Raw genomic sequence first — 25,356 nt, 5'->3', positions numbered from 1 at the left:
TAATTTAAAATATTAAATTACACTGTAAGTCTTTAAAGAAAGGTAGTAGCCCCCTCCTCTACTTCTCTGCATTTCAGTTCCCACCTCTATGGAAATATCAATTTAAGTCAATTTTTTAAATTAATAAACTTTTTTTCTTTTGCATTTTAAAAGTTGTATCCTATAAAACAATAACAGTTAAAACATTGGTGAATTCAGTGTGGTTTTAAAATTTATTTTTCAGTTACCGTTGACACACAGTGGTACATTAGCTTTAAGTGTATAATGGAATATTACTCTGCCATAAAAAGTTTTTAAAATCAGATATTCAATAATAGCATTTCTTACAGGAAATGTTGGAAGTATCTAGTTAAAGTAATTTAGTGAACAAACTCCCTGAATTTTTTCCTCTTTATTTCTCCTCCTTTACAACATGCATTTACTCTCAAAAATCAAATATGTGATTGTGCAAACTTATTTTCATATATATTCTCTTTGTATTATAATGGCTAAGTAATATTCCATTATGTGGTTGTGTCACATTTTATCTGGTTTTGCTGTTGCTGGCTATTTAGTTTTCTCCTAACTTTTCATTATCACAATGTCAATATCATGAACATCTCATTGCTTCTTCCTCTTTGTGTGAATTTTTAAATTTCTTCTTTAAGATGTAGTCTTGCCCAGCAGGGTGTGGCTCAGCGGTTGAGCGTTGACCTAGGATCCAGGTGATCGAAGTTCGATTCCCGGTCGGGGCACATGCCCGGATTGCGGGCTCTATCCCCAGTAGGGGGCGTGTAGGAGGCAGCCGATTAATGACTCTCTCATCATTGATGTTTCTATCTCTCCCTCTCCTTTCCTCTTTCTGAAATCAATAAAGATATATTAAAAAAAAAAGAAAAAAGATGTAGTCGTATGCCCAGCTGGTGTAGCTCAGTGGTTGAGTGTTGACCCAGGAACCAAGAGGTCACTTGTTCAATTTCCTGTCAGGGCACATGTCCAGGATGCAGGTTTGATCCCCAGTAGGCGATGTGCAGGAGGCAGCTGATTAATGTTTCTCTTTAATGATCTTTCTGTTTCATTGATGTTTCTATCTTTCCATCCCTCTCCCTTCCTCCCTCTCTAAAATCAATAAAAATATTTTTTTAAGAGTCAACCAAGCCCTAGCAGGTTTGGCTCAGTGGTTAGAGCGTCAGCCTATGGACTGAAGGGTTCCAAGTTCGATTCCGGCCAAGGGCACATACCTTGGTTATAGGCTTGATCCCCAGCCCTAGTTGGGACACGTGCCGGAGGCAACCAATTGATGTGTCTCTCTCACATTGATGTTTCTCTCTCCCCACCCTTCTACTCTCTGAAAAAAGCAACTAAAAAAAAAAATCCTCGCATGAGGATTAAAAAAAAAAAGTCAACCAATTAAGAGAAAAATGTAATCTTACAAATTAGATTGTTGGTTTAATAGATACGTTTTTAATATCTGTACCTGCCTTGGTTTTTGTATGTTGAAATCATCGTTGTTTATTCCATTTGTTTGTCTAATTGTTTTCTTACCAGGTACTTTGTATTTTAATCTGCATTTGATTGTCCCTATCTTACTGCTTTTAACTTTTAATAGATTTCATTCATCACTTGTGACTTTTTTCCCTGCCATTCTTACTCTGTCATTTCTGTTTTTCTGGGATTTTCTTTTAAGTGTTTCTTTTCAAGAGTAGTTACTTGATGATCTAAAATTGATTATTTCATACTACTTTGGTAGAATTTAATTTATGACATGTTCTATTTCTACACCTTTTTTACATTTCTATTAACAATTATGATTATAGTCCATTTTCTCAGAATTCTCTCCCTAAGAGCAACAGATAACTTTGGAACTGTGTGAAAAAGCGGTAGGTTACCGTATGGCAGTGATGCCACAAAAATTAGTTTAAATTATTTACATTGTCTTAGTCCCTACCACCCACCCACCATTATTTAAGTTCTTTCTTCTTTTATCTTTCTCTCCTATTCAGCTCCAACATATTTTCTTACAAAACTTTTGGTGTTATATTATGAGACTGAGACCAAAGATTGTAAACTATTAAGTCTTTTAAAGTGTAACTTTTATGCAAGGAAAAGTAATATGATGAACATAATGAATGAATTAAAAAAATAGGTTTTACATTTCATCTTAGCCAAAAAGCTGAGAAGCAATTAAAAGAAAATATGTTTTAAATAAAGGGTTTTATTTATTTCCAATATTAATCTTGTGATATCAATATCAGTTCCCAGGTTTTAAGCTGTGCTTTGTGAATTGAAATATTTCATTTCTCATTTACTTTTTTATTCACTAATTAAGTGCACTCATGAAATTGCTTTGTAATTTTGTCTAAATAGTCTTTTTAGTGTAGTACTAATAAAATAATACTTATTCTTTTACAGAGGTTGTTTGTTTTATGGTCCACCTGGAACTGGAAAAACTCTGGTTGCTAGAGCACTTGCCAATGAGTGCAGTCAAGGGGATAAGAGAGTAGCATTTTTCATGAGAAAAGGTGCCGATTGTCTAAGTAAATGGGTAGGAGAGTCTGAAAGACAGCTACGTTTGTTATTTGATCAGGTATGATATTAAAACTTACCTATCTAGATTTTTAATCAATGTAGGTTGTAAGTATGTAAGAATTAGATAAATCTTAAATTTAATTTTCATAGAACAAAAATTCAGAAGAATTACTCCAAACATATAATCTTCCTAGATTGTTTTTCTTTGTGTATCAAGATAACACTGACCTAAAAGGAACAGTTTTATAGTAAGAAGAGAAAGGAATAATTGGATCAAAGTTCTTTAGACTCTTAGAACCTAGAAAGAGAGTGGTAGTTTCATACTTAGGAAGACAACAGTAGTGAGTTATATCTCAATAGACTATTAGTTCTGCCCTAGACTGGCTTTAACTTTACATCCCAGATTGTATTGACAGCACATTGTGAGATAATACATTCTGATCTACTAAGGCATATTGCTGCAAATGCTTTTAAATCTCTTTATGGAACTCACTGAGAATTTTTGTTTTAATTTTACTGAGGTTTCAGCTTTGTTTTTAAACTTTGGCATTTTTCTAATTGTTTCCCCATCCTGACATGTAGGGAAGGCTATATCACTTTCTGTTCTTTATCTTGTTTTGACAGTTGGTCTTTTATAGATTTTTTTATATGTCCCAATAACTATAGCTGTATGAAATCTAAGTTATATAACCAGTAAAGTATATATTTTGAATATTTCTAGTTGAAATGCAAATAAAATTAAACTATATGTTATAATTTAGCCTGAATCCTTAAAATATAGTTCTTGGATTTTACATTTAGGTTTATAACTTATAAATTTTGTAAGCAAGTTGGAATGAAAATGGATTAAAGGGTTTATATTAAGTCTGCATATTTGAAGTTTTTCATGATAACATGCAACCACTGGAACCTACTTTCTAGGCTTATCAGATGCGTCCATCAATTATTTTCTTTGATGAAATCGATGGTCTGGCTCCAGTACGATCAAGCAGGCAAGATCAGATTCACAGGTAAAATTTGCTTGATGACACTTCTGCCTTTTTCCCTGTATTCTGAGATGTATTGATATTGCATGAGAAATAGAATGGTTGGCTAAATGGTGAAAGAAACTTTACAAACCAGTAGTTTCCTTTTTTTTTGGTAGTAAAACCCCAATATACTGTATAGTGGAAAAAGAAAAAGTGAACATGTTCTGGATGGCAGGGTATTCTCAAGCATAGCATTACAATTTTGGTTACGCTTTTTGGCTCTCTGGGTGGCTTATTCGGCAAGAACAAGCACCTTACAAAAGGCAGCTAAAAGGGAGCCAAGAAGAAAGTGGTTGACTCATTTTCTAAGAAAGACTGGTATGATGTAAAAGCGTCAGCTGTGTTCAACATAAATATTGGAAAAAACACTTCACGAGAACTCTAGGAACCAAAATCACATCTGATAGGGTCTTGTTTTTGAAGTGAACCTAGATGATCTGCAGAATCATGAAGTTGCATTTAGAAACTCAGGCTAATTACTGAGGATGTCCAGGGCAAAAACTGCCTAATTTCCATGGCATGGATCTTACCTGTGACAAAATGTGCTCCATGGTCAAGAAATGGCAGACTATGATTGAAGCTTATGTTGATGTCAAGACTAACAAGTGGTTATTTGCTTCTTCTGTTCTGTGTTGGTTTTACTAAAAATGGAAGACCTCTAATGCTCGGCATCAACAGGTCTGCCAAATCCAGAAGATGATCATGGAAGTTAAGACCTGAGAGGTGCAAATGACTTGAAAGGAAGTGGTCAGTATATTGATTCCAGCTGGCATTGGAAAAGACACAGAAACAGCTTGCCAGTCTATTTATCTGCTCCTTGCTGTCTTTGTTAGAAAAATGAAATGCTGAAGAAGCCCAAATTTGAATTGGGAAAACTCACTGAGCTTCATAGTGAAGGTAGCAGTTCTGGAAAAGCTACTGGAGATGAGACAGGTGTGCAAGTTGAATGAGCTGATGGATATGAGCCCCCAGTCCAAGAATCTGTCTAAAATTCAGACTTTTAATAGTGACAAGTAAAATATACTATTTGTGATGTTTTTAAAAAATTCTTGATTACAGATTTAATTCGTGATACAAACTTAAATTCCCACTGGCCACTGAAGTAAGGCAAATGAAATGAGTGAGGCAAGCCAGTGGTAAGAGTGGGGTTGTGGTGGGGAATGTGGTCAAGTGTTCAGTCATAAAAGCATAACCAGTTGTTTTTATCTCCTGCCTCTTGAAATGCAGAAGCACTTCAGACATGAAAGTTAAATTTTCTCTTTCTTAAATTTTATATTAAAATTGTTAAATATCTTTTAAATCTTGCCAACCAGTTCAGATGCTTTTAAGACATTTCCTGAGCCAAACAAATATGTCCTAGTGCATGACTAGTTTAAACTATTTAAATTGAATCTCCCGTATGATAAGCTGTTTACTCAAGGGAGCACTTTTCCTTAGTGCCACTGCCTCAACTCAGTCCCAGTTCGTTTTCAGTTTTTCAGAGCTTCTTTTCTAATGAATCTCATACATTATCTGTAACTGCTTAATTAATTTGGGATACCTTAAAGCAAATGCTTGCAGGCCTTCATATATGACAGTATTGTTTTTTATTGTAAATGACATAAAAGAGGAATAAGAAATAATGTAATAGGTAGGTTTTGACTTTTCTAATACCTGACAATATTTACTGTATTTTGGTGGCCTTCTTTGACTTGATGCTCTACAACTTCATTTGTTGCTCTTAGTAAAAAATGGAAATGTCAAGTACTATGGTGAAAGTAGTTATGTCTGTACATGTCCTACCAGTAATCATACACACTTTTTATATACGACACATTTCATCACCACCCATACTGTATTGTGTTAATAGGGAGAAACATTTGACAATACTAACATCACTTTGCAATCAAATAATTGAGAACTTACTATATTTTGGAACAGTTGTAAAGGGATTGGAGTAATTTTAGCAAGCACATGCCATTTCAAATATATATATTTAAGAGAATTTAAGTGTACAAGTAATTATGTTGATGCATTAGAAAATAAGATTTTAGCCTAAGAAAAAGAGGATGCAGATATAAAATAAGTTCAATTAACGCCCTAAAACCTTTACTTTGAATTAAAAATATTATGATTTCATGATAAATTTTTTTTTAAAGAAAATAATTACTAGCTCTGGACACTAAATATGTCTAGAAGTAATCACAATTCAGTAGCAATTCGTACCCCTAGCCACCCACATTGTGGGCTCTAAATACTAGCATTCTTAGGATAGATGATAGATTGCAGAACTGAGACAAGAAACAAGCAAGACAAGTCTGGAACACCTCGTCATGCCTGGAAGCAAGGAGGCAATTGAAGACTGTTAGGGTCTTATCAGAATGAAATAGGAGCCAATTTTGAAGGAGTTTCCATTGGCCAAAGATGGAACAGTTTGAACATCAAAAATAATAATGAGTACTATAGATTGAAATGCATAAAGTACATTTAAAAGTCAGTTTTTAATGATCTTTTTAAAAACTCATTGGTTACTCTGAGGTTGCTAAGACGGTGACTCATTACTCTGAAAATTGGATAAAGAAAATGAATCAAGCATTTATTTTTCCTGTTTTGTAACCATGATTCAGGGTAATTTCATAGTTGATGAAGTAATGTTCTTTATGGGAAAATTATAGTTAATAAATGCAAAGGAAATTATTAAATTTAAAAAATCAGCATTTTGCAACCAGTTATGAAAAGGTGAATCTCTACTTATGGTTTTCAACTGGTGATTTTGCCCCCTAGGCGACATACGTCTGGAGACATTTTTGATTGTCACAACTGTGGAGTGGGGAGGGGAGCACTTGTCTTCTAGTGGGTGAAGATCAGGGATTCTGTTATATCCGAGAATATACAGGACAGCTCTCCACCACAAAGAATTACCTGACCCAAAATGTCAGTTTTGCTAAGGTTGAGAAACAGTTATCTAAGCAATAACTATCAGTAGCTGCTAAAACAGTAAAGTATAAAGGTTCACATTCAAGTTTATGGTGAGTGGAGAAAGCTGACAATACCTCCCTTAAACCCAACTCACTGATCTTAAGTGAAAGCCTGGTATTATGTACCTCCTGAGGTATACTGTAGGAAACACATGGTATATTTCTATGAAATATGCTATCCCAAGTAGTTTAACCTGTGTTCATTAAGCTTCTGGATCTGATTACAAGTTGTATTTTGGAGTCTTTTGTTTGATAATCTGTATGCAGTGGAACATTTTGTAATTTTAGATAACTGTCTACCTGGTACTTACTAGTATTTTTTGATATGCCTTCTTTGCAAACTCTGAAGTTCCTTTGAAAAATGGTGTTTTATGAAATGGCTTTCAGGATCCATTCATGGCATTCTAAAGGCCCTCTATGTTTTCTATTGATTTTTATTTGAACATATTATTGAATATGTTATTTTACAAACTTTAAAAAAAAAATCTATTGAAAGTGGTGAGATACCCTAAGAAGATTAGTTCACATTTAATGTATTAACTCTTACCCAAAAGAAGAAATGATATATTCAGCATCCAATTGATTAACCTTTTCTCTCTCATTTTTAAATTTAGTTCTATTGTTTCCACACTGCTAGCTCTTATGGATGGATTGGATAGCAGAGGAGAAATTGTGGTCATTGGTGCTACCAACAGACTGGATTCTATTGATCCTGCTTTACGAAGGCCTGGTCGCTTTGACAGAGAATTCCTTTTCAGCTTACCTGATAAAGATGTAAGAATTTACATCTTAACAGCACTCAAATTGGACAAAATTTGTTGCCCTTATCATGAACAAGTCTTGGTACTTTGAAAATTTGAAGGCTGAGTTTTGTATGTTCTAAAGCAAAGTTGTATGATTAACACCCAAATATGTATGTATGTATTTTTAGGGAGATATTACTCTATTTAAGGAAAATAAGTCAGATAATTTACTATTATTTTTTTATATAAATAATGCCTCCCTAAAATTACTCTTAAAATTCTTTAAATTTGAGAACAGCCTTTGGATGTTAATCATGCAACTTTGTTTTGCTTCAGACCGCATGGCCTAATGAACAGTCAGTCCTTAGCCAATTTGTTAGCCTTGGCTTTTTCATGGGTACTACCATGTTATTTTAAAACCACTTAATCTTTTTGAAAACCAAGCAAGAAAATATGGTAGAGCTGTCAGTACTCTTTTTAATATATCTTTATTGATTTCAGAGAGCAGAAAGGAGAGGGAGAGAGAGAGATTGAAACATCAATTATGAGAGAGTCATTGATCGGCTGCCTCCTGCACACCCCTCTACTGGGGATTGAGCCCGCAACCCAGGCATGTGCCCTGACCAGAAATCGAACCCCGATTGCCTGGATCCTAGGTCAATGCTCAGCCGCTGAGCCACGCCCGGCCGGGCTGTCAGTACTCTTAAAAACAGTTCTTAATATGTACCAGGATGAACAATAGTTCAGTAGTTATTTACTTTCTCTCATTCTCATGTATGATAATGGAACTTGAGTACTATAAATGTACATCTGTTTAATATAAGTTCCTTAAACTTTTACAAATGCTTCTTTTTTTACTGTTTCATATTTTTTAGGTATTGATAGCTAACATTGTAGATAATTAAAAACATACTAAATTGAAATTCTAATCTGAATAGCGCTTTTTTATTATAGATGTTTAAAAAAATGTTTTTATTTGTAGGCTCGGAAAGAAATTCTAAAGATTCACACAAGGGATTGGAATCCTAAACCACTGGACATATTTCTAGAAGAGCTAGCAGAAAACTGTGTTGGTAAACATTGCTTTTAATCATTGAAAGAAATATATGCATTTCAAAGATGGAACAAGTTGTAGTCTTGCAAGGTTATAGTTAAAAGAAATACAAGGTTATATCTGTTTCTCATCTCTACCTGTTCTGTTCCTACAAAGTTCCCGATATGAAATAGAGGTATTTGACAAATTGGCTGTTGGGGATTTTGAGAACAAAGTAGACAGTAATATCTATCTTTTGCTGTTTACATTTTTCTAGTCATCCTGTTGAACATTCTGCATATATTTCAGGTAATTCTCACATCAGTCAGTAAAGTAGGTAATGCTATCCCCATTTTACAGATGTAGAAATGGCTGACAGAGCATAAATCTCCAAAGCTCATACATCTAGGAAATGATGAACTGGAATTTGAACCTTTTCTGTGATTTTAAAACTCTTGCTCTTGACTTCTATGCTGTATTAGTGTTTGCCTATTTCGATCACAAAAGTTGATTTGTCAGTGGTTATCACCACCACATAGGCCTTGTTACTACTACTAAATATTTTGCTGCTATATTATTAGGCTGATTCTTAATTTTAACCATGATTATGCTAATAAGGTAGTAGTTTACTTTTTTTTCTTTTTTTTTTGCCTTGGATAGGATACTGTGGTGCAGATATTAAGTCAATATGCTCTGAGGCTGCTTTATGTGCTCTGCGTCGACGCTACCCGCAGATCTATACCACTAGTGAGAAACTACAGTTGGATCTCTCTTCAATTACTATCTCAGCTAAGGATTTTGAGGTAGCTATGCAAAAGATGATACCAGCCTCCCAAAGAGCTGTGACATCACCTGGGCAGGCACTGTCCACCATTGTGAAACCACTTCTGCAAAGCACTGTTCACAAGATCTTAGAAGCCCTGCAGAGAGTGTTTCCACATGCGGAAATCAGAACAAATAAAGCATTAGACTCTGGTATGAAATTTGATTGATTATATAGTTAATGTTCATAATCAGTAAAGCTAGATGTTTTACATATCCCAGACATGTTTCTTTATACACAGCCTCCTGAAAGGAATTTGGTCATGCTTTGCATGGATATTTGAAGGAACTTTACTTCATGAATTGCCCTTAACTTAATCTATTTTAAGTTTGGAATGCATTTTTATAGTTACAGTAGGTCTTCAAATAACATAGATTTGTTCAACATTGTTTCATTATAACAATGGTGAGATGCTATAGGAACACTCTTATTTATATCAGTTAGCTTATGGCAAAATTGTTTGTTTTTTAGTCAGAACCTTTTTTTTTTTTTAAAAAAATACGTTTTTATTGGTTTTAGAGAGGGAGGAGGGGAGAGGGATAGAGAGATAGAAACATTGATAAGAGAGAAACATCATCGATCAGCTGCATCTGCAAGCCCCTCACTGTGGATCAAGCCCACAACCGGGGCATGTGCCCTGACGGGAAATCAAACTGGTGACCTCTTGGTTCCTGGGTCGAAGCTCAACAGCTGAGCCACGCCAACCAGGCAAAATTGTTTTAATACATTGTTTTGCTTAAAGTCACCTATTAACTACGTTAAGTGAGGACTTAACTGTTATTCATATCTAAACAATATTTTTGATTCTCAAAAAAATGTTGAAGTATACTGATGTGCTAACTGAAGCATTACATAAAAATTTGCTTTGTGCCCTGGCCAGTGTGGCTTACTGGATAGAGTGTGGGCTGTGTGGGTTCAATTCCTGGTCAAGGGCACAAACCTGGGTTGCTGGTTCAATCCCTAGCCTGGGTTTGCACAGGTGTGGGAGGCAACCAATCAATGTGTCTCTCTCATATTGATGTCGTCTCCCCCCCCCAAATTTCTCCCCTCCTTCCCTTGCTCCCTTCCACTCTTTTTTTTTTTTTTAAATAATTTTTATTTTTGTTTAAAGTATTACAGATGTCCCTTTTTCTCCCCAATGACCCATTCCCCCCCGTTCCCTCCCCCTCCCCAGTCACTCTCCCCACCATTGTCCGTGTCCTTGGGTTGTGTATATATGCACATAAATTCTTTGGTTACTCTCTCCCCGTCAATCCCCCCGCCCCCCTCCATCCCTCTGACATTTGGTCAGTCTCAACTATGCTTCCATGTCATTGAATCTATTCTGCTCGTCAATTTATTAAGTTCTTTAGATTCCACGTTCCCTTCCACTCTTTCTAAAAATCAATGGAAAAAATGTCCTCTGGTGAGGATTAACCACACAAAATTTGTTTTGCAATCCAGAAAAGTTACTAATGTACAATTTTTTGTTTGTTTTCTAGATGTTTCTTGTCCTCTGCTAGAAAGTGACTTGGCATACAGTGATGATGATATTCCATCAGTATGTGAAAATGGGCCTTCTCAAAATTCCTTTAATAAGGCAAAAGAAAATCTTAATTTTCTTCATTTGAATAGGTACGTTTCCATTGCAAATGAATATATATATATATTTTTTTGGTTTGTAAATTCCCTAAAGCTAAACTAGATGGTGGTTGTAAGATAAAAGATTCCAACTGATGTTTTGTTCTGTTTTGTTTTTTTTTAATTAAAATATTTTTTAAAAAAGGTTTTGTTGCTGCTATTGTAACTATAGTAGAAATGCCACTGTATAAGTATTCTTAAAAATCTGTGGAGGTTAATGTTAGCCATGCAATTATGATTAGCCAACAAAACATTCAAAGTTTTTGACTATGTAAGTTCATAATTGGTAATTTGGGAGAAAAACTTTATTTTTCTAAAACAGCTTATCACTCATTTATTTCAGAAATGCTTGTTATCAACCTATGTCTTTTCGGCCAAGAATATTGATAGTGGGAGAACCAGGATTTGGGCAAGGTTCTCATTTGGCACCAGCTGTCATCCATGCTTTGGAAAAATTTGCAGTATATACATTAGACATTCCTGTTCTTTTTGGAGTCAGTGCTACATCTCCTGAAGAAACGTGTGCCCAGGTAATTCATTGTTGCCTAGACCTGTAAGAAAAAGGAGGCTTCCAGAGACAAAATCTAGAATTGCCTCATTTTTTTGTTTGTTTACTGATTTGTAACTTTAGGTTTAAAAAATAAAACTAATGGATAATTTCTTAGTCATTAAAGTATACGGGTTTAAATCTCATTTCTGCCACTTAATGTCTAAGTGACCTTAGGAAAGTTATTAGATCTTTCTGCCTCACTTTCCCCATTTACAAAATGGAGATAATAGTATTTACCTTGTATTGTTGTGAGAATTGTGCTTAAAACAGTGACTGCTGTGTTGTAAGTACTCAGATATTCTGTGCTGCTTCTGGTTTTGCTATTTAAATTTTTAAATGAAAAGTTTTTAATATGTATTTTTATATTTAACCTTGGTTATAGCAGAAAGGTCTTCTATATTTCTTGAGTTGTTTTCTAATTGCTTAAAGCAATTATGTTTTCTAACGAGACAAAACATTTATAAGCAAGATTGTGGGATTAGGGGAAGCAAAAATTTTAAAAATTTGATGGATTTATGTTATAATTCTGGGAAGTTAAACATTGTTCCAGACAAATAAAGCTAGCATTGCTGATGCTGACTCTAACTGAATGCAAATTTTTTTCTGTACTAGATGATTCGTGAAGCTAAGAGAGCAGCACCAAGTATAGTGTATATTCCTCATATCCACTTGTGGTGGGAAATAGTTGGACCAACACTCAAAGCCACATTTACCACATTATTACAGAATATCCCTTCATTTGCTCCAGTTTTACTACTTGCAACTTCTGACAAACCCCATTCTGCTCTACCAGAAGAGGTAATTTGTGTGGGGGAGGGGAACTATTATACTTAAAAAGAAAGTTATTTGTATTAAAATAAGAACTTGTAAGAATTCCAAATGCTTCAGAAGTTAATAAAATGATAACTTTTTTATCAAAGATATCATTGTTAACTATTGGTATATTTGCTTGTTAGGCAGGATGGTGTATGTATATGTGTATGTGTATACTAAGGTAACATTATAAATTATTTTCTCTTCCAAAAAAGAAATTATATGATGCGTACTATTCTGCAATTGGCTTTATATTTTTTTATATATTCTTCAATACATAAGTCTTACTCTTTTTAAGAGCAACATGGTTTTTTCCATTGTCTTGATGTACCATAACTTACTTATTTAAATCCTTGTTCATAGATATTTGGTTGTTTTCTAGTTTTTTTCTATTGAACTGCTACAGTGAACATCCTTGAGTTTTATTTATTTATTCATTCATTCATTCATTCATTCATTTTGTATCCTTGGGTTTTAATTTGTGTGAGCATTACTATGTGGTTTCTAGCATTCACTCCTAAAAGTAAAATAACTGTAGCTTAGTTAAAGTATGCACATTGAACATTTTTTTTAAATCCTCACCCAAGGATATGTTTCTATTGTTTTTACAGAGAGAGGAAGAGGGGGAGAGAGAGAGAAACATCCATCAGCTGTCTCCTGTACACACCCCAACTGGGAATCAAACCCTCAACCCTTTGGTGCATGGGAAGACACTCCAACCTACTAAGCCACACCAGCCAGGGCCAATTGAACATTTTTGATAGTACCAAATGACTATCCAAGTTTACACCAATGTAGACAACTACCAATAACAAAAGTTCATGCTGCTTCTGCCTGGAGTACTCCTCTAAATATTTTCCTAGCATGATGCTTTATTCTTCTCAGGTCTCTGCTCAGATATCATCTCAGAGAGGCCTCACTGATTAGTTTCTCAGTTGCAGCAATAGCTCCTCTGCCCATCACTCTCTAGAAGTACAGTACTTACTGAGTGCTTATTCTGTCAGGAGTTATTCTCGGCACTGGGAATGCAGCAATGAAATATGTAGACAAGGATTTGTATCCTCTTAGGGTTTACGTTTTAGTCGAGGGGGAGACAAATAAATATATAATACTAACTTATTGTTATGGAGAAAAATTTAGCTAAGCAGTGCCAAAAGAATGTGGCAGGATGCCAGTGTTAAATAGGCTAGGCAAGGCTTCACTAAGAAGATGACATTTGAGCAAAGACCTGAAAAATGTTAAGGTATCCTTACCCATATGAGTATGCACGGGACAAAGATTCCTGACAGAAGAGAAGCAAGTACAAAGGCTCTGAAGCAAAAAAAGTATGTTTGGTGTGTTGGAAAAATAGCAAGAAGCCTAAGGTGGCAAGAGCAGAGTGAGTAAAGGGCAGAGTAGAAGGAAATTAGGTCAGAGTTGTTAAAGGACCAGATGATGTCCCTCGTGGCTCTGGTTTTTATAATTTTTTTTCTTTTTTTTTTTAGAGAGTGGGAGGGAGGTAGGAGGGAGAGAGAAATATTGATTGGTTGCCTCCCAAAGTACCCCGATGAGGGCTGGGGATTGAACCTACAACTCAGTAGGTATATGCCCTTGACCTGGAATTGAACCTGTGACTCTAACCACTAAACATACTGGCCAGGGCTTCAACCTTTATTCTTATTGAACAATTTCTCATTCTCATACCTCTCTTTGGGCTGTGAAAAGGAATTGATTTCAACAAAACCCTTTAAGTAAAATATTACCATGTCAGTTACCAGAGTCTTAAGTTTTAAAGAAGATCTCATTTTTTTTGGTTTTTAATTTGTTACATACCTGGTTTATTCATAAAATCAGCATATGTAAAAGATTCGTTTTAAAAATCATTTCTTTATTAAGCAGTTTAGATTGTCATAAAAAATGTGTATACTAATGTACTGTTGCATTTACTTATTTTTAAGGTGCAAGAATTATTTATCCATGATTATGGAGAAATTTTCCATGTCCAGTTACCTGGTAAAGAAGAACGGGCAAAATTTTTTGAAGATTTAATTCTAAAACAAGCTGCTAAGCCTCCTATATCAAAAAAGAAAGCAGGTTAGTTGCTATATCAAAGTTAATATATAATAATTTTGATAAAGTGGGAATAAAATATTAGTAATGGCCTTATAATAATATAAGCTGAAAACCTTGGTATGAGGCTGATACCTCTACTGCTTAAAAATCTGTTTCCATTAAAATAGACTGAAGTTCTTAAAGCCCACACAGCCTTTCAAGTATAGCTCCAATCTGTGTGTGCTTTGAGCCTGAATTCATAATATAGCTCAAATCTGTCTTCCTGAGTCCATTTTTGGCATTTTTGTTAATGTACCATAACTTATTGAGGATATCATTCCAGACCTTTTATATGCACATATCCATTCTACTCTCACTTACCCCCACTTCTTTCCTTACAAAGCATTCTATCTTTAAACCATACGGACATATTTCTGCCTTCTCATAAGTTCATTCATGCTTGCTCTCTGTCAGTAATGCTTCTGTCCTCATGCCCCATTTCTGCCTAAGAAACTCCTTGTTCTCCTAGTATGACTCAGTTTTCCTTCCTTGACACACCTAGGCAAATTTAATTTTATATTCTTTCTTACTAATATGATATTACATTGATGTTGTAATTATGTCTCTTACTCCCTTAATAATAGATTGCCAACTTATTGGAGCAGTACTCTCATATTCCTATTTTTGTCCCGAGTACTCAGTACTCTTGAAACAAAATGAAACTTCTGTTATATTTGAAACATACCAGTTTTTCATTAGTTCAAAAATTAACTAGTAAAGACTTTTTTTAAAAAAATTTTTAAATATATCTTTTACTGATTTCAGAGCGAGGAAGGGAGGGGGGAGAGAGAGAGAGAGAGAGAGAGAGAAATCAATGATGAGAGAGTCATTGATCGGCTGCCTCCTGCACGCCCCCTGCTGGGGATTGAGCCCACAACCCAGCCATGCTCCCTGACCGGGAATTGAACTGCGATCTCCTGGGTCCTAGGTCAATGCTCAACCGCTGAGCCACACCCAGTAGGCAAGACTTTTTAATAGTTAGAACATTTTTTGTCCTGGCAGTGACTTGGGAGTTAGCATTCCACATTACATGTTACCAGTTTTTGCTGGGGGGGATGTAATCCACTTCAGTATTCCAAAGCCTGATTCCTGGTACATGGAAGGAGGATAAGCCCCAAAAGCCTGGCTAATATGTGCACTGAATCATTTATCACACTCGATATGATGGGAGGGTAATAAACTGAAGTCTTCCATTTGTGTGAAGTTTTGCAGGCCTTGGAGGTACTTCCAGTAGCACCACCACCTGAGCCAAGACCATTGACAGCAGAAGAAGTGAAACGACTAGAAGAACAAGAAGAAGATACATTTAGAGAACTGAGGATTTTTTTAAGAAATGTTACACATAGGCTTGCTATTGACAAGCGATTCAGAGTATTTACTAAACCTGTTGACCCTGATGAGGTATTAATTTAATCTTTGGATCAATGTGTTATAAACTCTAATGCTTCAAAACTAGAGACTATTTAAGTAGTTTATGTGGTTCTCTGCCTACACTCTGAACTTATTTTTTCTATATGGAAATGTACGAAGTAATGTCCTAAGCATATGGAAACTTCCAGAGCTGTCTAACACATTTTCCTTTCCTACAGAGCATAGACAACTAAATTTGTCTGCTCAACCCAAACATTCTAGAGGCAATTTGTAAATGTCATAATGCTATGTATTATTATTACATACACAGTTAGAGTGAGCTGGAGAGCGAGCTTTTAAGTTTATATTGAAAGATGGATGGTGTTTGGTTGAGGAAAGAGGTATAGGATGATACTGGAGATATAGTTGCCCAAGAATAAGAAAAAATACAAAATAAAACAAGCCTCCAATAGAGTCAAAGATTTCATACTAATATATTATCATTTCTCTTATGTATTTATTCTCTCTTCTATATTGCCTGGCAAAGAAACTTTTAAGTTTAGAGTTAACTTAGTGACTTGGTGACTTGGTCATTTGCTTGAATTTTAGGTTCCTGATTATGTGACTGTAATAAAGCAACCAATGGACCTTTCATCTGTAATCAGTAAAATTGATCTCCACAAGTATCTGACTGTGAAAGACTATTTGAGTGATATTGATCTAATCTGTAGTAATGCTTTAGAATACAATCCAGATAGAGATCCTGGAGGTAAGCATTAGTTGGGGGGTTTTCATGGGGTGGAATGGGGGTTGCTAACTAAAAGGGCTGATTTTATGTCAGGTGCTATATTATAAACATTTTAAGTTCACAGTGCCATTTAGTCCTCCTACCAACCTTAACCCTTAGTTTACAATTGAGGAAAATGAAGTTTTGCCAGGTTAAAAAACTTATTAAAGGTTATACTGCCAGGAAGTGGCAGAGGCAGAATTTGAATGCAGGTTTCTTTCACTCCAAAATCTTTGTGTTTATTACATGATATGTCCTTTAATGAGACACAGCATTGCATAGCAGCTTAGCTTGTTTCCTTTGTATATCAATGCTCTTAAAGTGGAAAAATAAACACACTCTGTAATAAAATAGGTTTGAAAGAATTTTTTGGTTATGACCATTGTAATTTTTATTACAAAAGTAATACAGTGTAATACCTGCTAATATTTTAAAAACTCCATTTTCTTTCTTCAGAGGTGGGTGGACAGTTAAGTTTGAGGATCTCTTTCCGGACCTTTTATATGCATATACCCATTCTACTCTCACTTACCCAACCTATTAAAAATAAAATTTATAGTCTTTAAAACTAAATTTATAAAGTATAATTTTTAAAAATTATATATTTGTTTATATACATAATGCATTCAAATATCTGTATATTTGAGATAAACTTATTTCCAAAAATATTTTTTCTCAAGTGCTTCTTTTTTTTTTTTAGCTTCCTCTTGTTTTAATGGATGCAGTGTCCTTAACACTTTCAGTGGATAGTGTTGTGTGTGTATTTTTTCTAAATGGCTACATTTCCTCTTACATTTTATTTAATTAATTTTTTAAATTTATGATAGTATATTTTTTAACAGTCTGTTTGCTGCATTAATTCTCCTCCAGTACATTGACTTTTACAGTTGGTAGTGCTTATAAGTTAGATTGATTAGCATAGGGACCTACTGAGTGTGATTGAAAAGCTCACCTGTCTTCCACTTCACTTTCCCTAGGTTTTTCCCTATAGTTCAGAGTTTTGGTGGTAAGTAGTGGGAAACAGGGCTACCAAGATGGGAATGCCCCTTAACTAGAAGGAAGGAAGCATTTACCATGGATGCAGAGGGTTTTTTCTTTTTGGTTGCAGTCAGGCTGCTGCTGCTTCCCTTTCTGTTCATGTGGCAGCCTAAAATTATCTTAGACCAGTTGTGTTCAAATTATCAAGTATCAGAATCTCCTAAAGGACTTGTTACGATGCAGATTGCTGGACCCTGTCTCCAGGGTTTCTGATTCTATAGATAGAAGGTAAGGCCTAAGAATTTGCATTTCCAACAAGTTCCTAGGTGATTCTCGTGCTCCCACACTTCAGAAACCAATGCTTCAACCTTGCTCTTCCTTTATTCAGACCCAGATGCCATGTTAGAAGCCCCCTCCGACATCCCAGATATGGTACCTGTTGCTGTCAACTGACTTGGGTGTGAATATTGCAGCCTACTGTTCTGTGAGAGGGACTTATACAACCATTCAGTCAATCTTGTATTTTCTTATCTGCCTTCTGCCTCAGCATATTCCAGTTTACAGTAGGTAGACTCAGTTGAGGATTTTTTCCACTGTTTCCTGTGTAGGGTGCTCTTTCATGGTCTTTGCTTTATTTCTCTGTCAATTCATTAATATTCTTTGTATCTCTTCCAAAATGATTTTACATTCTGGTTCACTAATGACACTAATAGACTTCCTTTCTGTTTTGTTTTTATTTGTTTTGTCATTATGTTTAGTTTTGCTATTGATTGATTCTTAGATTTTTTTTTTTCTTCCTGATATTTCAGAGGAATCTGGATAGGACATAGCAATAAAATTGTTTGGATTTAGTCTGCCATATTGAATTAGATATGCAGAACACTAGATTAGCACAAAGAAAAGAATTATGCAATTTTAGTAACTTACTATTCATGATAAAATTAAAAAAGGAATTTTAATGGCTCCAATCTTAACCCAAAATGTTGAGTTTACTTTTGGTAAATTATTAAAAGGAGAAATTTTAAATCCTTTATTCATTTCTCAGATCGTCTTATTAGGCACAGAGCCTGTGCTTTAAGAGATACTGCCTATGCAATAATTAAAGAAGAACTTGATGAAGACTTTGAGCAGCTTTGTGAAGAAATTCAGGAATCTAGAAAGAAGAGAGGTAGGAAAATTACTTGGCATCAGAAAAAGATACTTTTGATGTTGTGCGAGTCCCTTTTTTATTATTTATTTTTTGTGTGAGTCCTTTTAATCCTTCAGGTAATTTTGAAATATGGAAAATTGATTTGATGTTTCATACATCTATTTATAAGGTTGTAGCTCCTCCAAATATGCGCCATCTTATTACCATGTGATGCCAAAGCAAAATTCCACTCCTGCTGGTGATAAAAGATCAGATCCAGAGCAGAATGAAAAGCTAAAGGCACTCAATAGTCCTGTGGCTTGCAGCACTCCTGGTAAGTGAACTTGGGTAATTTTTACTTATGAAATTGTAACCTTTATGCTCTTCCAGTGCCATTTACACTCTCCCTCAGTTTCCTTTATTTATATTGATGTAGTGAATTACATTGATTTTGTTAATATTGAGGCAGCTTTGTATTCTTGAAATAAATTCAGGTTGTGATAATGTACCACTTGCAGTCCCAGTTCACCTTCATCTAATTGTGGATTGACTTGATTTGAAACTGATTTTCATTTCCTTAAAATCCTGGTCATTTCCTATTCCTCCTTATTTTTAGGATATAACTTTTTAGGGTATACCAACCCAAAGCCTGTGGATTTTCCAAAGACCTCCCTTCCTTGGTAGGCTCTTAATTCCATTTTTTGTTCTTTAAGCCCCATGAATGTGATACTGTCAGCTTCTTAGCCTCTCAGCTCTTCATTTGTTTTCCCAGATTTGTCTTAATTCCTTATTACATCTCCAGTGCTTTTAAACAGAAATTTTAAAAGTGTGTGTGTGTATTTTACTGGGCTTGGAATTTTCCCTTATTGTATTGCAGGTTTGTCCATTCTGGGCTAATTGCTTTGAGATAGATAGAGTAAGCCCTGCTTTTGTAAAAATGGGAGAGGCAGGAGGGAAAAGAAGGATGAAAAAGGCAAACTAGCAAGAGACCTCCACTACCAGAAGCTTCTCAGTCAAATCAGCCCTAAGCAAGTGTGTGTGTGTGTGTGTGTGTATAAATAAATAAATTGTGGACATGAAAAATGACTCCCTTAAAGCAGTTCATTCCATCTATGTACCCAGCAGGATCACATACATTATGCTCGCCAAAGACACATACAAGAATGTTCATAGGACAGATACTCACAGTAGCCCAACACTTGGACCAACCCAAATGACCATCTACAACAGAATGGAAAATGTGGATTATTATACAGCAGTAAGAATGATTAAACTTCAACTGTATTTAACAGAATAGATGAATCTCCCAAGCATAATGTTATAGTATGGTTATATACTGTGTCTGGTCTAGTTAGAAAGTTTAATCTTTTATACCTTAGTTTCTTCATCTGTAAAATGACATTGATAATGGTAACAAACCTGATCAGGTTAAAGTGAAATTGCAATGACTTTTATTACACATGAAGGACTTTTAGAAGAGTTCCTGCTATATGGTAGGCACTTAACTGTAAGCCATTTTTAACCTTGCCTTTTCTCTCTAGTTCATTCCTCAGACTACTGCCAGTGTTCTTTGTAATACATGCAGCACGCAGATCATTCATTGCCCTCCTTAAAAGTATTCAAGGTTTTTTTAAAAAAGTATTCAAGGTAAAATTCAAACTCCTCAGAATGACAAGTCACTCATTGCCCACTTCTCTACCTTCTCATAGCACTATATACTTCTGTTTCTATATTTCAGCCATTCAAAACTACGATGGTTCTCAAACACTCGTATCCTCTTATATCTCAGGAGGTATCTCCCCCACTTACTTAGACTTTAGAAAATTGTTGAATATTCTTTTATCTTTCTTTCAATTCTCTGAAGCTCAGTTGAAGAGAAAAATTCGCAAAAAGTCGAAGTGGTACTTGGGCACCATAACGAAACGAAGGAAGATTTCACAAACAAAAGATGGTAGCCAAAATGTCACAGATGACAAAGTTGAGAGTGATACAGAGGAAAATCATGATACAAGTGTAGACCACATCGAGACTGGAAACACAGGAGAGTCTTCAATGGAAGAGAATGAGATGCAGCACAGTGCCTCTGAAAACAAAATAGATTTGGGAAATAACTCCAGTACCTGTAGTATGGAGAATGAACTTGAATCTGGGAAGGCTGCCGCATGTACAGAATTGAAGAAAGATAAGGTCGCATGCAATGGAGACGCTTTTAGCTCTCAAATAAATGTTTCTGATGAAAATGAAGCAAAAGGTAAGTCTCAAACAATTTACTAATTTTAAAAAATTTTTGCTCAGAGTTCTTAAGTGACTAATTAACCACCTCAATTTAGTACTTTGCCCTTGTCTTTCATAGTGCAGGTGTTAATTCATTAGGAAAGATAGCATTATCTTTGTTCAATAACTATTAAGCTAATAGATTACTATTGTTAAAAGCATACTATGGCATCAGACGGAACTGGATTTGAGCCCCTAGTCCACTACTTAGTAGCTTGTGACCTTGGGCAAGGTTCTTGACCTATCGACCTCAGTTTTCTCATCTGCAAAATTGGGGTAGGTAGTTGTGGGTAATGAGACATTTTGAGGGTTGAATAAAATAATTCATCTAAAGCATGCAGCAAACTGATTTGGCTCTGCAGTTTTTAAAAGCTGGCAGGATACCCTCTCATTTTTAAGCAAGATAAGCAGTTTCCTGTAATTCTTGATGAGTGGTGTAAAACAACTGTAACTCCCCATCGTTCCTCTATTCATATTGTAGGTTAAGTCCAAGATTATATATATTTTAATCCTGCTTCCAATGTTTTTCACTGAGAATTGTCTTCATCTGGATTTTCTTAGATCTTTGGAAGTAGATTTGTTTGATCTTTGGAAAAGGCAAACATTATTTACTTCTTACAAAGTAAAAAGCAGAAATAGGGTAAACATTTATTTTGGTCAATAATAAGTTAAGTTAATGGGGCTGGTTTTCTTCAGTGGTTTATATGCTGTATGTAAATCTTTTTCAAGGACTGTCTTGAAATGAGTTCCAGTGTATTTGAATAATCATAGCAGAATGGACTAGGATACAGCCTTTCCAGTATGGATAATTTAAGTGTTAATCTTCTGACTATGTAATTTAGTATGCTTTGTTTGGGTTCAGAGTTGTTTTATATTTCTTTTATTATGATCTTTAAAAGGATACTATTTAGTGTGACATATACTTGTTTATATATCAGGGGATTCGAGTTCTTTTCTGGGATTATTGTAACAAGGTATTACAAAGTCTCTTCACCTTTCGGCCTCATTTTTCTTATCAGTGAGAAGGTTGTTCTACATCAGGGATATGCAAACCTTTTCTGTACAGTGCCATATACTAAATTTTTAGCCATACATACAAGTATCTGTCACAACTACTCAAACCTGCCACACTTATATGCATATGTAAAATGGGGGTGGTTGTGTTCTAATAGAACTATTTATAGTGGTAGGCCAGATTTGGTCTGTGGGTGGTGGTTTGTAACTCCTAGATTTACTGAGGTCCCTTGCAGCTCTTGAATTATGTGAGTCTTATCCCTAAGTAGAATATAGTTGAGGATCCCCTGAAATACTCAATTTGAGAAATACTTCTCAAATGTTCTTAACTTTTGAGTGTGTAAGTGGCAGCATCTTAATCTTATAGGAGAATCAGTATACTAGAATTGGTATTTGTGTTTTAGTAAATATGTCCTGCAATTTAATCTGCCTAGTATTTATTTTAGGCATTATAATGTCATGAACCAAATAATAACTTTAATTATTCATTCTAGAAAGGTGGATTCTGCAAATGACTCAAGCTAGACGTTCCCAAGTAGAGCAACAGCAGCTCATGAGTGCTGAGCAGGCTTTGGCAATTCTTTCACAGCCTACACCTTCACTTGTTGTTGACCACGAGCGATTAAAAGTATGTAAATTGAAATTGTAATGCTGTCATTGTGCAGCTTAGTAATATAACCCACCAAAAGAGGACTGCAGTATGGTATATTGTGTCAATTTGGCATGTGATAAATAATGATCTTTTATGAAAGGATAAGTTTGGTATGGAATAACTTTCATAAATGTGGTGGTTGGAGGTAGCTAGTGTGTTGATATTATAGTTTTAACAGGCTCATCTGCATTATTTATCCCATACATTGTTTTTATGACTGTTACCTATGACTAGTAAGTTTTCACTTAGCCGTAATGGCATGTTTTATGAGGTAATAACATATCCTGGTAGGGCCAGACTTGAAGAATCACAGAAATCCAGTAAGTCCAGTTTAGTCATGAGAAAAAACACTGTAAGAAAAAGAATCCTAAAGTGGTGAGGTAATTCATCAAAATATGTTCTTTCTCTTTTGTTTCACATAATGATATTAGTTATTATATACTTTTAGTGCAATAAAACACCCTGCAAAAATATTGCTCCCCCCCCCCGCATTAATCTAGTTTGAAATTATTTTTTAATTCGTCTGTAGAGATTTATGACTAGAATTGAAATTGGCAACCTCTTTAGCTGTAGTTTTTAGGGTGGGAGGTACCTAGGGCAGAGACCAGGATCATAGGATATTGATAAAGTTAACTACAGCCAAATTACAGAGTCACTGTCAGAGGCTGCCGTATCGTATCAAATGACTTGGTCCCCTCTCTGGTTTATATGCTAAAATTCTCTAAATCTTCTAAATTAAAATATCTCATAGAATTTATCTCTCACATGTAAACACTTACATTTTCTTTTAGAATCTTTTGAAGACTGTTGTTAAAAAGAGTCAGAAATACAATCTTTTTCAGTTGGAAAATTTGTATGCAGTAATCAGCCAGTGCATTTATCAGCATCGCAGGGACTATGACAAAACAACACTTATTCAGGTAAACTAATCTGTATAAGAAATTAACTGATTTTGTAAGAATTTTTAAAGACCATTGTTTAATATGTGCAAACAATGGAACTATATAGTATCAGTAAGTTATGGGAAAATCTTTATTTTCTGTATGTATTAATGAAGATATGTAGCTCCTTTTTAAGATATACCTATTTGTTTTTACTTAATCTAGCTTTACTGTGGGCATTAGAGTCCTAACTTTTAAAAATAGATACTAGAAAAAAGAAAAAAAATAACCAACCAACCAAAACAGATGTTGGATGATACCTATATAGTATAATGTAAATTTTACTGGTACCAACTAGATACCTACTAGTATATATACAGTATTTAGTATACCTACTAAAGTGTACTGGGGAACCTATGTGGTGTAATATGTACTACTAGTACCCATAAAGTATTAATATCTATAAATACATCAGTACTTTGATTATAACTATTTGAATTTAACATAAGATGATCGCATCTCAGACTCATTTAAAAGGGGTTTAAATAATGAAGTTCCATCAGTGATCTCAGTTTATGTGATAGTCTTAAGTACTGAACTAAATTTTTGTTTTCACTATACTATATATACATGAGTAATAAATTCTTAAGGGTGTTTACTGAAGAAAAAAATAGCAATAGAGTAATGTTTCTTTAGCTGTCTATATTGAAACTTACTACTTTTCCTTTCTACCCTTTATTTAGAAAATGGAGCAAGAGGTAGAAAACTTCATTTGTTCCAGATCATGATGTCATGGTATCGAATATTCTTTATTTTCTGTTTTTATTTAGTTCACCTTTGTCATGTTCACTTAACTGATGCAAGATGAAATCCTGCATCTTTAAGGAAAAAATTAAAAGAGTAAATAAAAATTATTTAAATTTTTTTAGTATTTATGTACATGTGTAAATTACAGAGATAACTGAAAGTACTGGGAGTTTGACTGAACAAGGCACTATGGTAATCGTATGGCATGGTGGCATATCAGTAATTGAAGTGTGGACAACTCTTAATAGAAAGCTATTGATAGCTAATGTTTTATGGCGTTGAAGAATAATTAGTGACATGACATTTTTTGTTTAAAGCACTTTTAATTTTACCCTTCTTGTAATAGTTTCCTGTATGAGACTAGAAACTTAACTATGATGTCTTGCCAACCTTTTTGTTGTCTTTGTTTTCTTCAGTGCCCGTCTCTCATCTGCCCTTCGCTTTCCCTGTCCATTCACGCAAAATCCAGTTGTTCAGGTCATGATTTGCTAGAGGGCCCCTGACGATTCCTAGCTGCACCACAATTCTGTACTTGAATATCAAAATTAATGCTTTTTAGATAACATTTTTATAAGTCTAATTTGGGTTAATATTTTAAATATTTTTAGTAAGTTTTATAACTATATGCAACAAACATGTATAACTACTTTGTTGAACAGCTTTTTAATAGCACAAAGTTTTTATATTTGAAAAATGTTTATATCCTTTCAAATTTGTGTTTAGGTTATATTCTATAGATATCTTTGATATACAATTATATAAATATTATAAATTTTGTAATAATGATACCAAAAGTACATTTCTTTCTTAAAGGAATAAACCATTCACCACCATGCTTATTCTTTTTCTTTTTCTTCTTTTTAGGAGCCACCCTAATATTTGTAAAATAGCTTCTGTTGAAAACTTTCAAAAGGGATAGGGAGTAATAATCTCAAATGAGAGATTCTGGATTCCAGTAGCTCCAAAGTTAAGCTGCCTTTTGTTGATTTATTTGGATATTGTATTTAAAGTGTTCTAAAACCCAGTAAATCAGATACCTTAATAGATACTCTCTTCAGTAATGCATAAAGCAATGCCAGTCATTGATAACATTTGAGTATGTATATATTCCTGGATTCATACTCACATACATATATATGCTTATTTTTATTGAAGTTTATTATAATTTATTCCAGATACATCTTTTATAACTAGGATTTCATTTTGTATGTATAATTTCTGTAATAAATTTTAAATGTGAAAATTGTTTCTCAAATTTGTCTCTATTTCATCATTTTTAAATGTCTTAAAGATAATTCAGTGCAAAACAGGTGCAAAA

The 25,356-nt window shown here is 34.6% G+C and overlaps 1 protein-coding gene across 3 annotated transcripts in view; it reads left to right on the top strand.

Moving 5' to 3' along the window:
• Positions 1-25,067, top strand: part of ATAD2 (ATPase family AAA domain containing 2) — a 53,782-nt gene extending 28,715 nt beyond the window's left edge. For 2 of the 3 annotated variants that reach the window (XM_016216040.2, XM_087825472.1), the window contains exons 12-28: positions 2,392-2,566; positions 3,430-3,518; positions 7,108-7,267; positions 8,219-8,309; positions 8,930-9,244; positions 10,574-10,706; positions 11,056-11,242; positions 11,875-12,060; positions 14,013-14,148; positions 15,371-15,567; positions 16,126-16,285; positions 18,327-18,449; positions 18,601-18,744; positions 20,275-20,661; positions 22,193-22,326; positions 23,142-23,270; positions 23,975-25,067. In XM_016216040.2, the coding sequence (XP_016071526.2) occupies positions 2,392-2,566; positions 3,430-3,518; positions 7,108-7,267; positions 8,219-8,309; positions 8,930-9,244; positions 10,574-10,706; positions 11,056-11,242; positions 11,875-12,060; positions 14,013-14,148; positions 15,371-15,567; positions 16,126-16,285; positions 18,327-18,449; positions 18,601-18,744; positions 20,275-20,661; positions 22,193-22,326; positions 23,142-23,270; positions 23,975-24,019 (2,791 nt within the window). In that variant the 3' untranslated portion in view covers positions 24,020-25,067. The remainder of the gene's footprint in view (positions 1-2,391; positions 2,567-3,429; positions 3,519-7,107; positions 7,268-8,218; positions 8,310-8,929; positions 9,245-10,573; positions 10,707-11,055; positions 11,243-11,874; positions 12,061-14,012; positions 14,149-15,370; positions 15,568-16,125; positions 16,286-18,326; positions 18,450-18,600; positions 18,745-20,274; positions 20,662-22,192; positions 22,327-23,141; positions 23,271-23,974) is intronic. The other variant, XM_016216041.2, reaches the window with a different exon arrangement.
• The last annotated feature ends 289 nt before the right edge of the window (positions 25,068-25,356 follow it).

Source organism: Miniopterus natalensis, chromosome 16 (genome assembly GCF_054644295.1).
Source record: "Miniopterus natalensis isolate mMinNat1 chromosome 16, mMinNat1.hap1, whole genome shotgun sequence".
Lineage (NCBI taxonomy): Eukaryota > Metazoa > Chordata > Mammalia > Chiroptera > Miniopteridae > Miniopterus > Miniopterus natalensis.
This window is presented reverse-complemented; position numbering and strand designations above follow the sequence as displayed.